The sequence below is a fragment of the Lissotriton helveticus genome, chromosome 2_1, assembly GCF_964261635.1.
Source record: "Lissotriton helveticus chromosome 2_1, aLisHel1.1, whole genome shotgun sequence".
Taxonomy (NCBI): domain Eukaryota; kingdom Metazoa; phylum Chordata; class Amphibia; order Caudata; family Salamandridae; genus Lissotriton; species Lissotriton helveticus.
Genome location: NC_136059.1, coordinates 1,352,419,438 through 1,352,437,119, shown reverse-complemented (window position 1 = coordinate 1,352,437,119; position 17,682 = coordinate 1,352,419,438). Strand labels below are relative to the sequence as shown.

General features: G+C 42.2%; 1 protein-coding gene across 3 annotated transcripts in view; it reads right to left on the bottom strand.

Annotated features, from left to right (window-relative positions):
• The window catches only part of WDFY3 (WD repeat and FYVE domain containing 3), a 1,930,620-nt gene that overhangs the window by 1,037,124 nt on the left and 875,814 nt on the right, over positions 1 to 17,682 (bottom strand). For all 3 annotated transcript variants that reach the window (XM_078676292.1, XM_078676293.1, XM_078676294.1), the window contains 2 exons: positions 7,645 to 7,876; positions 3,386 to 3,546 (listed from right to left, as the gene is read on the bottom strand). In XM_078676292.1, the coding sequence (XP_078532418.1) occupies positions 3,386 to 3,546; positions 7,645 to 7,876 (393 nt within the window). The remainder of the gene's footprint in view (positions 1 to 3,385; positions 3,547 to 7,644; positions 7,877 to 17,682) is intronic.

Below are 17,682 nucleotides of genomic sequence, written 5' to 3'. Positions count from 1 at the left end.
CCAAGCCATCCTCGCTGGAAGGACTCCTAGCAGCAGGAGGTCAGACTTGTGTCTGTGGTGGCAGCATCCATTTTGTGATGCTGAGGCTCGAGTTAACTTTAACCGGGGTTCACAGTTACATACATGTCGTGTCCCTCTAGAAGGGTGGAATGCTACCCCTGTCGCCAGAATTGGCGAGGGGGTAGTATTCCAAATCGTATGACACCTTACTCGACATGTTTTGATAATGTTATACCAGAGTTGGCATTTAACCGCGAGGTTGATAATGCACTTAAGATTATATTGTATAGCTTTATCATGGAACAGCTATTAGGACTTGGTTCCGCAAGCTGCAAACGGGCTCAGCTCATGCCAGAGCACCATCTCACATAATTCCAAGCACTCTGCCTTCAGGGTTGATAAGGCCTTCCATAGGAGTGACTGATAGGAATATATGTGTCTATTTTAGAGTTAGATATAGGTATACTATATCTATAGCAAAGGGTGATTACACCACCTTGCCCCAGCTGTCATGCAGCCAGTTGTGTCAGTTTTGGATGGCCAGCCAGGGGTGGCATAATACATGCTTCAGCCCCTGGTAGGCCCTGGGTACACCTATGCCCTGGATACCCAAGGTATACTGTGCAGGGACTGATAAGGTGACTCAGTATCCAATTAGATATGTACCTAGGGTACATGGAGTCCATTTTAACAGAGAGAGCAGAGAGCCTGGGGTCCTGAATAGCAGGATCCCAGGCCAACTAAGTCAAAAACCAGCAAAACACCAGGCAAAAAAGCTGGGGGTAACCATAGTCAGATATCCACATTCCTACACCAAGCAGTAGCTCAGGAGATATCTGCCATGCAGAATTATGCCTTCCATTCATATCTGATCTAATTAAGCTTGAGCTTCTGGGAAATAGGTTTTGCATCGCCTTTTTTTTAAATCCGTTTCAAACTGTGCTCTGGGGTATCACTCCCCCCTTACACTTGTGCCTAGGGTGACACACCTATGATGCAATAGGTGTGCTACTAGAAGACTAATTAAGCTTGAGCCTGTGCTATTATGGCACAGGCTATGGACAAAAGAGGAAACAAAGCTGAATAGGGATATCCTCTCAGATATCTTGAAGCTGGAAGGAGTAATGAGGATTCCCTGGTTGAGATACGTGTATAAATTCTGTAAGGATCTCGGTAAACCAGAGTACTTTCTAAATCCTCTTACTATCTCGGCAGTAACCAGAAAGGACCTGAGGAAAGAGGGCTTGACATTGTTGGATACCTTAAGAATGTCAACAGAGATTGCAAAGCCAACTGTCCTGCAACATCAAATGTTATTAGCCACTTTTAATATTCAACCCTATTTGATTCTTGTTCCCAGCAATTATGATAGATTTTTATTGACTCGTTTCAGGCTGGGGATCTTTCATAGATTAGTTAGTTTTCCAGTTATTAATGATTGGTCGCGTGATCTCCAGCCTTGTCCCTGTGATAATGTGTCTTCCCAAACCACGATTCATGTTATTTTATTTTGTAAGTGATGATGATTTGAGCTGAAACTAGTTTATAATGAAATACTGTATATGGTTTTTAATGTTTTTCTTCTATACTTTTGTGATTTTATAATATGAAATGAAATTTGGATATTTTAATTGTATGCTTTTATGATTGCTATTCAACAATCGAATAAAGCTATTTTTGATATTGTTTTATGAAGTATGACTGATATGTATGCATATGTTATTTTAGTATGAGTGATGGTTGGGTAGCCTTACTTGTATAAGTTATGTAATCAATCTTTGAAGTAGACAATTATTTGATTGGTTACATAGTGTCTAAAGTCATTGTTGTTCGTTATCTGTTATATTAGTGATGAAATATAAAATATAAAAAATAATAAATACGTTGTGATTATGATCTTGGCTCCTTTAAATCAATTTTCATAAACCATAGGGGATATAGCCTACTTTATATTTGAGGGAGAGTAGAGTTTTGCTTTTTGTTTTTGATAAACTACTACTGCAGTGTCATATAGCCTTACATGAGCACACAATGAAAATTCATGAACAGAGAAGCCTAAGTGATTATTAAGAGTGCTGTTGTCAGAGGAGTGCCTAAGTCCTGTTGCATCTTCAGATAGCTGATATTATTGCAGACATCTGAAGATGTGACCCTTATAGTCTTAAAAGGTTATGTGCTGTACAATTTGGTGAACACTGTACCATTTCAGAAGATAATATCTGGAACTTCAAAATCCAGAACACATTTATTTCATTTTTATGAATTAATTAGATATAAAAGATAATCATTGTTCCTGTTCATGCACTGAGATTTAGGTGTTCGAGATAGAGCAGGCAAACATGTTTTAAGACTCAGGACAAACAAATGGAATGAAGGCCAGAAAGATAATTAAGGGTTGCTGTTTATCAACTACATGGTGTACTAGGGTGTCAATATTACTAATACCAGGGTACTGGAAGTGGTCACTGGGACAAGGTGCAGAGTCACAGGCCTGCACAAAATACTCCTATGACAGCACTCATTGCCAACCTATGACAGCACTCATAGCAGACTTTACAAATATTATCTATCAATAACAATGACTAGAACTGTGTTTGGCAGGAGGCATAACTAAGCTTCCATCGGCACTACTGCTCTGATGTCTGCATACCAGCTCTTACATGGCATTGGACATGACCCAGGTGTCTACTGGCAAACGTAAATTATTAAGCGTAAAAAATGAATAAAGATCAAAGCAAACCAGATATCTTTTTATTGAGTCCTAGTGCGATGTTCTTGCCAAAGACAAAGTTATTGCCCTCAGCACCACAGGAAATACCTTGCTGAGAGATTTCAATAAAGCTTAACAGTGCTGCAGGGTTACGTACATCCTTTCAATAACTTTGAACTATTTCAAGCATCCACAATGCTCAATTATCTCAAATGCATAACATTTGACCTTGATTTGTAGGTCTTCAGGTTCTTTTTTGGGAGGCTGTTGCAAGCTTTTTTCTTTTGTATTCACATTTCCGGCTTCATGTAAAATTAGACAGGCCTGCCTAAGGCCGGCAACTCTTTGATTTAATGTTAGGTAGACTAAACAGCAACTTTGCAAGACAAAGTCTGCTAAATCCAATGTCAACACAGTGACATTGCATTGCAGTGGAACCGGATACTGTGAAATATTAAATATATTACTGACTGGCAGCTGCGGAAATGACTTGGAAGTTATAATTTCGCTGCTATGACATGGGCGCTTCATAGAAATGATGTCATCCAGAATAGAAGGACAGACCAAATTTGGCTCAATGCTATGGAGTAGTTTTTGGACTTGTTCTATGTAAAGTATACCAAAATGCTGCATATAAGAGTGACACCAGAGGTGAGCTCTGCTCTCATGGCTTACCTGTTTAGCAATGGCTTTACTGTCCAACTTGTTGTACGCCTTTCTTATTTTGGCTACTGTAAGTGAAGAGACTGACAAGGCATATAGGCCAAATGAAACCTTCTCCTCTGGTACCAGTGACACTAGGGATGAGAGGCCAGTTTCGGATTTTGAATCTTTGTCTTACATAAAAAAAAGAGAACAATTTCGTTAAATTAAATATAATCGAGACATTCAAATAAATACAGACTGCATCAAGAGGGTGTATATTTCAAATAATTTTGAGAATATTTCAGTTTAATGGAAATCAGCACATGCTGTTTAACTGGATACAACACCAACAAAACTTCAATTTAGCCAAATGTTTGAATTCAAGCACTATGGGTCCGATTCACAAATGTTTTTTGGGGGCCTCAGTTTCACTTAGGGTTTTAAAAGCAGTATTTCACAAACCTAAATTCTACATCCTAATTCACAGAACAAGGATACTGGCATTTTATATCTGTATGATGCGCTTACAAAAGTATTGCAAGACCCACCTACTTGACCACAGCCAATCGGGGTTCAGAATGGGTTGCAGTACAGAAACGGTCATTTTACACTTTGTTAACGATGCTCTCTTCGTGTTAGACAAAGAAGAATCCTGCCTCCTCACCCTCCTTGACCTCTCTGCAGTATTTGACAAAAACGACGCCCTCACACTTCTGGAAAACGTAGAAATCAGAATAGGACTGAAAGGGACTGTAGTCAAATGATTCGACTCTTACCTTGACATTTGCTTCCAATGCATAAAAATGCCTAATTCTCGCTCTACCAATAGGCCACTCCTGAAAGGTGTGCCCCACAGCTCTAGTTTCTCGACAATCTTTTTAAACCTCTAGAGCCTCTTGCACACTCCTTTACAACTCCAACATCTCATACCATTTTATGCAGACATCACTAAACTATATTTAAAAGTCCCTACCCTCGTGGACAGAGTTCCTCACTCCAGCACTGGCGAAAATAGAATCCTGGATAACCCATCATCACCTGAAACTAAACTCCACAGAAAATTCCTACTGATCCCCCCCCCCCCCCGCCCCCCAACTGCTCTACACCAGTTTAAACATGGCTGAGGACACCAGCATCCTCAACAGTCAACCATCTATCGAAGACTGCACAAACTCACTTGGTTTTTACGTGGGCAAAAACCTTCACCTCCAACCACACAATCAAATCAAATTAGAACAAGACGCAAAACTTGTCCTTATGCCTGAAAAGCTCAAACTGGTGGTTCCATCTCTTGTCCTGATAGGATTAGACTGTGGAAATGCACTTCTAACTAGATTCGTAAATTCTTAAAGCAGCCCTCCACTCTGCTGCTAGACATGAGTCAGACTAAAGAAAATATGACCATACCACACTCATCCTGAGTTCACTGAGCTAGTAACTGACTGAAGCTAGGAGTATCCTGAAACTGACCTGAATTATTCAGAAAGTCTTTCACAAAAAGACCCAAATCTATATGGCTTAGAAACTGACCATCTCAGAAGGCAGAAACCTCCTTGGGAGCTCCAACAACTTTCTACGTAAAATACCCTCTTTCAGAGGGAAAATAACCCTCAAACAAGCCCTCTAAGGATAGGTCCTTATTCTGTGGAATAACATTGCCCCTTCAATCAGAGCCACCCCTCTCCTAAAGTATTCAAATAGGAGATGAAAACTCTACTCTTCCGACAAATCCTCTTCAATGGCCCGTTACCTTCTCCTACTAACCTAGTGTTACAGAAAATCTAAATTAAGAAATAATGAACCACTGCTATATTAAACATTACTCAATAACCGGGTGCATGTACATAGATTTCCAATAGCATTTATTTATTTATTTATAAAGCATATCCCATAACCCAAGGGGGACGCTACTGATGTGATGACTCCTTGCACTTAGTCACCCCACCATGGATGGAGACTCACTAACCTCAGGGTCTCGCTGATGCACCAAGATGCCTCACATGCAAAAACCACACATCTATATCCTGGTAAAGACTCCTCATCAACCCTACTACCTTCCCATACTGTAACACATGAGCCTCATTTGCTGGAAAACGTTGATATTTTGGACTTCCTGGACTAAAATGGACTTTGACCAGCACTTTCGGTCATGCCTATCGTATATTGGAGACAGTAGTGCAGCACAGGCTAACAAAATCTGTTGTGTCAACCCTGTTGTCTGTAAAGCGCTCTAATACCCCCGTTTAGTAAAGTCTGCACTACATAAAAACCCTAATAAATCAATAAAAGTAGAAAGTACAGCAGTCTCGCAAAATGGATAGACGCACAAGTCAATTTGTAGGGGTGAGACTGTGCATCTTCCAGAGGGAGATGATAAAACCTTCAATGGAGGACTAAGTGTGCTTCCAGGGTGGGAATAATAAGAAAATACACAGATTGTATTGAGCATGTAGTGAGAGGAGTTTCTACAGAGGGCAAAATCTTTTTAGAGCAACAAAAAATTACTAAAATTCACATTTGTCAATTATACTATAACTCATGGAAATCTATAGATGTCTCAGATTTTCAGACGCTATCCTGGAAGTCTTTGTCAATCCAAAAATAATCAGAGATTGAATTTGAATGAAAAAATAATCAGATAATCAGATATTTCGAAGTTTTCATCTATAAGTTTTGTGATTAGGACCATTTCAAAGGGGTCAAGTGCCTTGATGAATTGAAATTGAAATAGGCCTACTTTCTTTTTATACCATACTGTTATTTCAACTTAGCTCTTGAAATTCAATGGTACCACGTACTTTAAAACATCAAACAGAAAATTTCTGTGCATTCTACATTTGCAATGACATACTATTTTTACTCCAAAAGCACTATTTTGTGAGAAGTAAAATAACTAATTGGAGCAAAATGTGTGACGAGAGGTTCAGTTTGAGAGATTAAAATTCACACACAACTCTTCTTCTTTAGCCACCCAACCTACAAATGTTACCAAGGTTGGAATACTGCGACTCCAAAAGCGTGGGTGGGCCTTTAGGTTAGACCAACAAGTATGGACTATTGAATGTAAACAATATTTGCTAGATACCATAATTTTACCATCAGCACGTTTCATCTATTCCAGTAAATGATCACAGGTCTTTAATGCATCCATGTGAAACCGTGCCATGCACGTTATACGCGAATACCATTTATTTGCTTAGTAATTTAAAACAATAGCAAATGAATGTTTTAAAATGACGTAGTAAAATGACATCAAGATGACTAACAGAGAAAAAAAGAAAGCCAAAGTGGCTCTTAAAATCATAACTAGATTTAAAATATACTATCACCAAAAGGTTGCACGTTAAATATATAAATAAGCTTTTCATGGAGATATTGGGGCAAGAGGATGTAGCCTTACGGCTAGAGCGGTCGACCATGGACCTGGAGAACCGGGTTTGAGTCTCGGCAACGACGCTCAACATAGTATGATTCTAGGGAAAATCACTTGATCTCCAAGTACCTAACAAAATAGTGAATGTGTTCATCTGTAACACACTGGTGCTCATGTAAAGTGCTCTGATACCCGATGCCTCGGGTCTAGTTCGCACTATATAAAACTCTAAAAAATAAATATCGGAAGCAAAGAGCGTTAGTCAAAATAAAATATGCTATTTGATGCAATTTAAACAAAGCTTATGTTGTAATGAAACATTATTCGGAACAGATAATCCATTATAATAATTCCTCAATAATGTCGGAATCAATACAGAGAGCAAATGTGAAACAGGGGTCATTAATAATTTTTCAAATGAAATAAACTGCATTTAAAACGAATATATAGCATCAAACAACTACATATTAGTCAATATTTTCATCAGCTCACCTAAAATCTGAAAATATAGCCCTAGGTTATTTTTCGGTAAGTGGTCTAAAAAAAATGTATAGTAAAAATGTGCTTTCCTGATTTTGGTTACAAAGACGCTCAAAAAATGACACCAGAGCTTGCCAATGATTAAAGAGGCTTTAAATATAAAGAAGCTCAAAATATTACAGTGAGCCCGAGGCCTTCAGGAGTGCAATATTCTTCACTAGTACATCTGTTTCCACAATGAACAGACATAAAAACTTATAAAACTCCTTTCCTCCAACGAAGTAACCCAGAAACAAACTCCCTCCTATAGTAATGCTTTTTGTAGTGTTTCTAAAAGAGGATATCCCTTTAAATTGCACCTAAGGCTACATCTTAACTGTGAAAATGTCCGACATCATTTGGCATGGTTCCACCTAAGCTGAGCCAATACACTTACTTGGCATAGATACTGCTTGAAAGCTTCCAACATAGTTTGGTCCCAGTTCATAAATGGTGCTGACGCTTGCAGCAGTCAAGACCTCTTCCAGGAAATGCGTAGGCCCCAGCCGCCACACAAGAGAAGAGAGCTGGCGTTGAGCAGGTGGTGTGCCGATGTAGGAATAAACTGTGCTGACTACCGGCGGATTGTTGGAACCAGATCCACCTGGCGTGCTGTGAACATAGTGAAGCTAGAAAAGAGAAAATAGTAGCACGGATTAATTAATGTGGAAAGGAAGGTGAATCCTTGCACACTTGTACTTACCTCAGGTACCTGGCCGCCACTGACACACTGCAGGAACGTGGAAAAAGGACGAGCCCCCCACTTGCAAGCCAAGCTCTGAGCGAGACAGCAATTTTCACAGAAATGCACATTTTAGGAGAAGGAGCTTCAAAATCTCTCTCAACTAAGCTAGGACATGGAGAGCTGGGATGTCCTAAAACAAATCGTTAACGCTGAAAGGCGAGCCACTGGAAACAGGATGTGCAGAGCATACACCTGAGTGAATTCTTAGCCTATAATCATCAACAGGTACATTTAAAGAACTTTCCACAGAAGACGTGAGCAAGGTAAAGGGAATAGCCTGAATCAAGCAACATTTTTAATTGGGTTCTGGTTTTTCATATTGTATAGAAAAGGCTACTGGAGCCAAGTGTTTGTGAAGGGACTGACTGTGTGAGCTGACTGACAACAAATGTATCTTTCAGAACAAAAATATAAAAAGTTGGGATAGAAGAGACAACACTCTACTTTTGTTTTCTGGTTTTCCTCTGCAAATTAAAGAATACGTTGTAACGCCTGCCTTCTTGAATTACTGCCCAAGACCACTTATTAATCTTTCTTTGCTCAACTTTGCTCAATTAGTAGTATTGAAACATAGCAGGATGGCTTGACTGTGATCTGAAATGTTTCAGGCTGAAGGAACAGACTCAACATCAAGAAAAGAGAGTATATACAGTGGCAACCTATGTGTATCCCCAACAGTGGAGCTAGAAATGCAAAGAAGGGAAGGATGTGATGATGGGATATAATGTTTGTAACCATTTTCTCCCCATCTACGACGAAGCAGCATTGTACAATTACTCGAAATGTCAACTGGATAATGTATGTGACTTTAATGTGGAATTAATAAAAAAAAAATGTAACAAAAAAAAGAAAAGAGTATCTTCAAAAACCACAGTGAGGCCACCACTGGGTATGCCCCTGCTATCCTGTCTAAATATTGTATCACCAGTGGGTATGACAATTTGAGTGCTGGAAGAGGCACATAACTATACTCCATAAGTTTTAAAAAAATGTCAATTTTAAAAGTTTCTATGAATAAGGCTAGTTTGGTTTTGTGGCAAGGCAGTAAGCAAGTGATTAGCAAGAAATGTTGACGAGTTGGCCTTGAAGGTTAATGTGGGAGGAGGAGAGAAATGTGCCATTTTGTTGACAGTGGACATTGTAATGTTGGCAGCAAGAAAAGAAAAAAGTAGATGAATGGTCTTGACATTGCGTATTATACAATTGTAGCTTAGGGATAGAAGTTCATCACGAGAGTATTGGATCTTAGTAAGCTGACAGGCAGGGGTTCTGGTGCTTAGCATGTCTGTTGCATAGAAAAGAGCAGGCATCCTTACTTTCGGTGAACCATCAGCATGGAGACACACACAGCAGCCTCAAATAGGCCATCATCATTTACAAACCAGAGCTTACATGAGGTTGCTAGACAACAGAGTAGATAGTAGAAATAGAAGAACACCTTGGACAACTGAACAAAGTCTGATGCCCAGAGGCTCGATCTGCATTTGGTGGGCTCTTCCAACCAAGTGAGACACCGGAAAAAACACAACTGGTTATCTAAAAGGTGAGACACCAAACATATAAAAAGAATTATAGTTAAACACTAAAAATGCCAAATAGTGCTCCGTGTGCCCCAGGTAAAATAATAAATTAAAAACCATTGGGATGGATTAAGAAAAAGAAAATCAACAGGATAGATAATAGTCGTCCTCAAGCCTGGTTTTCATAGTTAGATTTTCAAACCTGGAATGTTTGACAGCACAACTGTAAAATACTCCATTAGAAGTCTTTCTTTTATGCACGTCTTTTCTGTGCCAATTACAAGTGGCAGGATTTACACGTAGCTTAATGCCCCAACGCCTTCTCATTATTATTTAAGTTTCCATATAATTTTTCAAAAACTGAGGGAGGTTAAAAACTGATCTGAAAGTCCACCCCTGAGGTTGTTGGGCTTCAAACAACCTACTTGACCATCTCCCAGGCTGTCGGGCGTGTCGCTGCTGGTGGCGGAGCCCCTGCGGGTGTTCAGCGCCGGTCTCCCTCCGCCGTTGTTCGCTGAGCAGCCGCTGTGAGGGGGGGACCGAGAGGGTGCAAAAACTACCCTTCCCAGCTGCCCCGTGACCCAGGACCAGACCGCAGGATTAGAGAGCGCGCCTGCTGGCGCATAAAAGTGACGAGCCCCATCGGTGGAGCGGGGGCTTCAAACAACCTACTTGACCATCTCTCAGGCTGTCGGGCGTGTCGCTGCTGGTGGCGGAGCCCCTGCGGGTGTTCCGCGCCGGTCTCCCTCCGCCGTTGTTCGCTGAGCAGCCGCTGTGAGGGGGGACCGAGAGGGTGCAAAAACTACCCTTCCCAGCTGCCCCGTGACCCAGGACCAGACCGCAGGATTAGAGAGCGCGTCTGCTGGCGCATAAAAGTGACGAGCCCCATCGGTGGAGCTGGGGCTTCAAACAACCTACTTGACCATCTCCCAGGCTGTCGGGCGTGTCGCTGCTGATGGCGGAGCCCCTGCGGGTGTTCCGCACCGGTCTCCCTCCGCCGTTGTTCGCTGGGCAGCCGCTGTGAGGGGGGGGACCGAGAGGGTGCAAAAACTACCCTTCCCAGCTGCCCCGTGACCCAGGACCAGACCGCAGGATTAGAGAGCGCGCCTGCTGGCGCATAAAAGTGACGAGCCCCACCCGCGTCGCGGGAGCGCCGGGTGAAGCCCGGGTAAAGGGCGGGCCCTCTACGGCCCTCCAAGGCCAAACGAGGCTGGGCTGGGCCACACCACCAACATCTGCTTTGCTGCCACGACTCGTAACATCCAAGGTACCGACTGGGATACTACGTTTGTTGTGGTATTGCACCTTGCCCCTTACTATTATTGTCCAATCAAATAGTGGCCACTGGAACTATATATTTATAGGGGGTGTGACTCGTGAACAGTGCCGAGCGACTGCCAAAACATGAAGAGGGGGCCCAAAACAAACAGAATGCCTACGTTGAGATCTAATACCAGACAGAAAGTCGATTCGCTGCAGCCGCAGCCCTTACCATCTCTAACGGCGATAGATAAAATGTTGCAACAAACTATTGGGGTTGTGGCAACCGCCATTGAAAACACTGAAAGGCGGCTCTCGATAGTGCCTATAGCAGCCATTCACGACATAGAGGATGGTCCAGTGGTAACAATATCAAACGAACCGGATACAAGTTTCTCGTTAACGGCCTCTTATGTAGAGCTCCCCTGTGCCCAGGCAGCCACAGACACACCCAGAAATACAACTAGAGATCCTGATTTTGTTAATCTAGAGGAGATACCTTTGTCTATTCCCCAAACTAGAAATCCAGGTAAAACTGCCCTGAGAACTAGGAAGAACACTGTTGTAAAGCATAACAATAAAAAGGGGGGGAGAGATAATCTTAAGACTAACCATAATCTGGTGACTCCAATGGCCAACACCACATCTGGCATACCCTGTTGGGTAGCCAATATGGTGTCAGACCTTAAGGCAGGATTGGAGGAGACTATCAGTGCGCAAATTAAGCCTCTGATGTCTAAACTTGATAGATTAACCTCCTTAATAAATAACAGAATGATAGGACCAGTCAAACCAGTGACACAAGTGATAACCCCAGCACCATGTATTCAGGAGTCGGGTAGCTCAGGGGTCAAAAAGATTACACATAAGGGCAAGGTAGCGTCAGATAATAATTCTGTAAAACAAAAAAATAGTGCTGCTCCACAAAACAGAACACCGGGCAAGACACGTGTTCCTCCACCTCCCTGCCCTAATGGTACCGCTGCGCAGGTATGTAATAACCAAGGGAAGAGTTCCCTGACATCAAGTAAGGACACTGCAGGTAATACTCAAAAGGAGACCCCTATCCAAGTAAAGACTACCACCCCAACGGTTGCAGCAAGGGTAAAAACGGGAGTGCGCTTCCGGTCAATTAATTTACCACCGGAAGCACTACCCTATGTAGTTGTGTTAACAGGCGTGCCGCCTCTAAAGGAAGGCAAAAGAGAAAATGAAGTGGAGTTGAAGAATAAATGTGCACAATGGCTAAGATCCAACAGGCCATTACCGTCACACATTTCTGGGGAAATATTGTCTGTAAGAAGGGAGCAATGGATAGGAAATGGAGCGAAAACCATTGCTGGGGATGTTATTGCAATAAACTTCAGGGACACCTCTGTAGTAACCCATATATGTAACTCTCCAACGTTGGGACCACTAACTAACATATATCCCCTACATTTATCCAATTTTTACCCCCTACCCCCCCCCACAGAGACCAACATATTTAAACAGGGGTCAGGCGAATAGGGCTTTGCACCCTGTGCAGCTAAATAGAGTAGATAACTGGCAGACTCCCTGGCAGGCATTCCCCCTCTACGATCCTGCAGTTGCAATGCATGCACATTGGAACAGGTTCTGCGCCTTGGATAACGTTGATTGACTTGAGTGGAATAAAATGTGCCCACCTCAGCCTATTAGGGGTTGTTTAGAAAAAGGATCCAGACGAAATAAAATAAAATAAAAAATAAAATAAATCAGGATGGATACCACCCACCCCCTTAGCAGAAACAGGTAGTTCCTTTGTGGTATCCACTCATGAATCTATAGTAGCTGACCCGAATGATACACTAAGGAATGGGCAGGTAGCAGAGTCAAGGGTAGAATCCACACTAGACAAGTCGGATACCCCCATTGCAGCAGGGGAGGATAGAGACAGGGGTCCTTCGGGGGTTGGCGCAAACAGGGTTGAAACTCAGCATGGTATAAGACTTATATCCTGGAATATTGCAGGGGTGGCAGCTAAATACAACTCACAGGATGGAGAGACTTCATAACTAGTTTTCACATCATTTGCCTCCAGGAGACCTGGGCCATTGAACCCGAACAATATACACTAGAAGGGTTCAAAGGTTTCGTGGTCCCCGCAACAAGGGCGCCATCTGGAAGAGCTATTGGTGGACTTATAACATACGTAGATCTCCGCATCCAGGGGTCCTGGTCAAATTTGAGCTGGGACTCAACAAATATGCAAGCGATAGGCTTTCGCCACATGGGCTTAAAAATCACAGTGATAAATTGGTACAATGCGGTGGGCTCAAATGGCAGAAATAACACCACCAAAGAACTGGACGACCATTTTAAAATCATGTCATCAGCTAATAAAGCCACAGGGTCCCCATATACCATCTTAGCGGGAGACTTTAATTGCCACCTGTGTGAAAAATTAAGACCAATAAATAAGGGCTGGTCACGTTGCCCGGAGGAAAAAGGACCACATTTTGTTCATACCGCTGAGGGCAGGGAATTGGAGAAATTTATAAATAGGCACAACCTATCATTTATAATGGACCTAATAATGATCGGCAATGCGGGGGAACCTAATGCAACGTACAAAGGAAGGGGCTGCCACTCCTATATAGACTTTGTTATGATGTCCCCAACACTTAAAAAATGAATCACAAACTTTGAAATTGTACATAGTCCCTTTAGTGATCATAATCCGCTGGTATTGGATCTTGAATGCATGAACTTTAGAACAGCAGAGGGTGTACCCGACGCCATAGAACAGGCAACGGCACAAGGGAGAAGATTAAAATGGGCCAAGATCAATGGAGACACATTTTACCTCAATCTTGTAACGAAAGGCCAAAAACAAATCAGTGTTTGCCTGGATGAAAATAAGGGCGGCCAAACTGTGGTCAGGGCCTTTGAAGAAATTGCCCAACTCGTGGATACCCTCCTGAAATCCTCTACAGGAGCCAAATTGCCTCAGACCCCACGCTGGTTCGATCATAACTGTACCAAGGCACTGAAAGACCTGAAAAAATGCCTTGCTGATCGACCAAAGGACAAAGTTAAAATAGCAGGTAGCAGATCCAACTATAAAAAAGCCCTGAAAGCACGCAAAAGAACTCTACAAAATCAAGCGTGGGAGGACCTAAGGGAAGCAGCAGAGAGGGGTGATACCACGGCATTTTGGAGAGTCATCAACGACCCATGTTTTAAAGACCCGAGGGGGCCTGATATAGTGAATGCAATTCTCCCCGAACAATGGCACACCCACTATCTTAGCCTTTACAACCATACTGGGATGGCACTGGAAGAGGAAGGCACAAAAATAGCAGTACCCGTAAGCTTAGATTTTTCTCTGGGAGAAGTAAAATCAGCAATCCAAGGGCTTTCAAAAAATAAAGCGCCAGGCCCTGATGGCATTCCCCCTGACCTTTATTTGAGCAATATTGACTTGTGGGCACCCATCCTCACTAGGGTCTTGAACGAGGCAGTAGTGGCAGGACTGCCTCGCTCTTGGTCCTCGGCAATCATTGTCCCAATCCATAAAAAGGGCATCCGGGATGACCCTCAATGCTACCGTCCTATATCATTAATAGATGTAACGGCGAAGGTTCTGGGACGTGTGATTTTAAACCGTCTACAAATTTGGGCAGAGGACAATCATATTTTAACAGATGTACAATATGGGTTCAGAGAAGGGAGATCTACAACAGATCAATGCTTAAACTTGTATCTCCTCACTGCCAAATATACCATCGCCGCCAAAGGGTCTATCCATATGGGTTTCATGGATCTCTCAGCGGCCTTTGATCGTGTCAACAGACAGAAGTTATGGGCCGTGATGATCTCCCTGGGGGTGGATCAAGGGTTAGTGGACACATTGAAGGCATTACACTGGGAGACCACAGCTTCAGTTCGTTATAACAAAGAAGGAATGAAGACAGAGCCATTTCCTTGTACAAGCGGCGTCCGGCAGGGCTGTATATTAGCTCTTTTTTTATTTTCATTGTACATTAATAATTTGGACCGAGAACTTATGAAGTTGGGAGTGGACTCCCCCCAAATAGGCCAGCGCCCGGTACCCGTCCTCTTGTATGCGGACGACGCAGTGTTGCTAGCCCGCACCCCACTGGGTCTACAAAAGTTAATTGATGGTTTCGTCAACTTTATGAATTCACTGGATCTCTCAGCTAACCTGGATAAGTCCTTCGTTATGTCCACAGGTACAAACTCCAAAAAGGTTTTTTCACACAGCATAGGTCTACACAGACTAGGAAGAGTAAAGTCTTTTTCTTATCTAGGCGTACTTTTCGATGAGAAACTGGAATTCAGAAACTTGGCTGAAAAACATGTAGTCAAACTGGTGGCCTCAACGGGTGCCATAATGGCATACGGGAGGAGGTTAGGCAGATGGTCGCCGGAACAGATACTGAATCTATATAGAGCGGTTTCCTCCTCCAAGGTGTCATACGGGGCAGAAGTTTGGGGCTGCAAAATCAATCATGTGCACCAGATTCAAGCTGAGGAAAATACATTTTTTAAAAGACTATTAAAGGTTCCTCAGAGCACCCCCTCATAATATAACACATATGGAATTGGGCGAGCCATACATCGAGGATAGAATCATGGTCCGACCCATCCTGGCCTGGATTAAGATCTGGACTAACCCAGAGGCCGGCCTCAGTAGGCAGATCATTAAGGATTGCTTGAGCCGGGACAGAGGGGGACAGATTCCGTGGCTCAAATATGTAAAAGACACTATGGAAGGAATTGGCTGCAAGAATCTGTTCTTGGAGCCGGAGTCCATGACCAACTTGAATAAAACTCTGGTCAAAAAACTTTTTACTGCCTGGACAACCGCCAGAAAGGCCCACGCTGAAACCGGGAAAATATCCGTTGTGGCCCATGGTCCCCTAAAAACAACGCCTGGAATGGAACCATACCTAGCGGTGATGCAAAATGCGCAGGAAAGGTTTTATATGACTAGCTTTCGACTTCATCACCTACTGGCTGTTCCCGCAGGATTCACACGCTCGGTAGAGTTGAAGGGTACCTGCGGCTGCAACACTAGGTCTCCGCAGGATACCCTTCACTTTGTTTTATTATGCCCTTTTATTCAGACCCCAGACGGAGGTTTTTAATAAGGATTTTGAAAAACAAAAGACTGAGACATGCTAAAGCAGCCCTCTTTTTTTTTGCAAAAAGCCTCAGACCCATACACTCTGTTATGTATAATAAGTTTTATCAAGGTGGCCATGAGATTAAGGAACACTAGGGAAATATCGGCTCACATTAATTTATAAATTGAATCAATGTCTGTATAAGATTCCCAATGATCCATTGTTCCTTTCGCCCCTTTCTAGACCTGTTTTAATTGTTCTTAAAATTTAATTTTTAACATGCTTTTTAAACATTGTATGTATGTATTTTCATGTTCTTTAATGGTATCTTTTAAAGTACCGAATAAAGATATTTGAATTGAATTGAATTGATCTGAAAGTCCACCCCTGAGATTTGTCTATAAGACTGATGTTGAATTTAATCTGATTTCACAGACCAAGAAAGATTTCTGAACTTCCAGCATAAATAACACGTGTGAAAATGGGGTTGCCCCTCAATGTGAGGAAATAACTCTTTCTCTAGTCATTTCTAAAGCCAGCCATCCAGATAAGAGTACATTTACATGTTCCAACAACAGACAAGGGCCACCTCAACAGCCAGTACCTTTGCACAGACAATTGGAGCAGATGCAAGGTCAAATGTAACAAGCATTTACAATGCAACGGTTTCGCCTTCGGAAAAGTTAGAGCTATTGGCATTGTAAATGACAAACTTTTTATTTATGTGTTGGTTTTGAAAACAGATAAATAAATGGCATTGTAATTTACAATGCCAATAGCTTACTCTGTCGCAAATGCGAGACGTATTGCATTTGCACACACACACACACACACAAGAGCCCCCCACACACACATGAGGCACACACACACCACACAAGAGCTGATGAATAATACAGCAAGAAAGAAGAAACAATGGCAGTGCTTCCGGGTGGGGGTAAGTGGGGTGGCAAAGTAAACAAACCTGATTAGAGACCGATAAATGCTAACATATGCAAAGCAAGTTAAACATGTGTGCGAGGAAAATTGGATAAGGGCGAAACAAAGGAAGAAAAAGCACGTAACAAAAGAAATAAAGATAGAAAAGAAAAATGGAAGAATGGAACAAGGGATGTAGGGAACTCTCTTCCGGCGGACCTTTCTAGAAAGGGTCCAGAGCGCGCAAAGTGGAGTTTTCATTTAGACAGCCTAGGGAAAGTCACTCATGATGCTATCTACTTTAGCATAGGAGAAACCAGGATAAAAACACGTGAGCGTAAAGTAAATGCGATTTTAGGAAAGTCACATGATCGAAAATTAAAGCACAAACTAAGAATGTCAAGAAGGTAGGAAATTACAACCAAACATGCAAAAATGTGTCATCCAAATTACAAATCAACTGCAATGCTATGACAAAACAAAATACAAACTAAGGGAATGAGACCTACAACTGCGATAATATTAAAAGCATATCAGGCGTCACATAATTACACGTTGCCACATTGTTAGTACCCAGTGAAAAAGAAATGTCGAACCCCTTGCACACCTGTTTGCACTGGTAATACCTGTCTTGCGGTAACTACTTCTGCAAACACTGGAGAACGTTCGCTATTTGCACCTCTTTTAGCACATACTTCCAAGTCTGAATGACTGGGTTTAAATAACATAGTATTGCAGTTAAAGAGGTCAGAAAAACTGATGAAAATTAGAATGGAGGCTTATGCATTTCACAGTGAAATGGAATATTGGTTCACATGCAACAGGATGTCGAACGTACTCCAGTGTACATAATTACATAAAACGTATCTTAGCAGAAAATT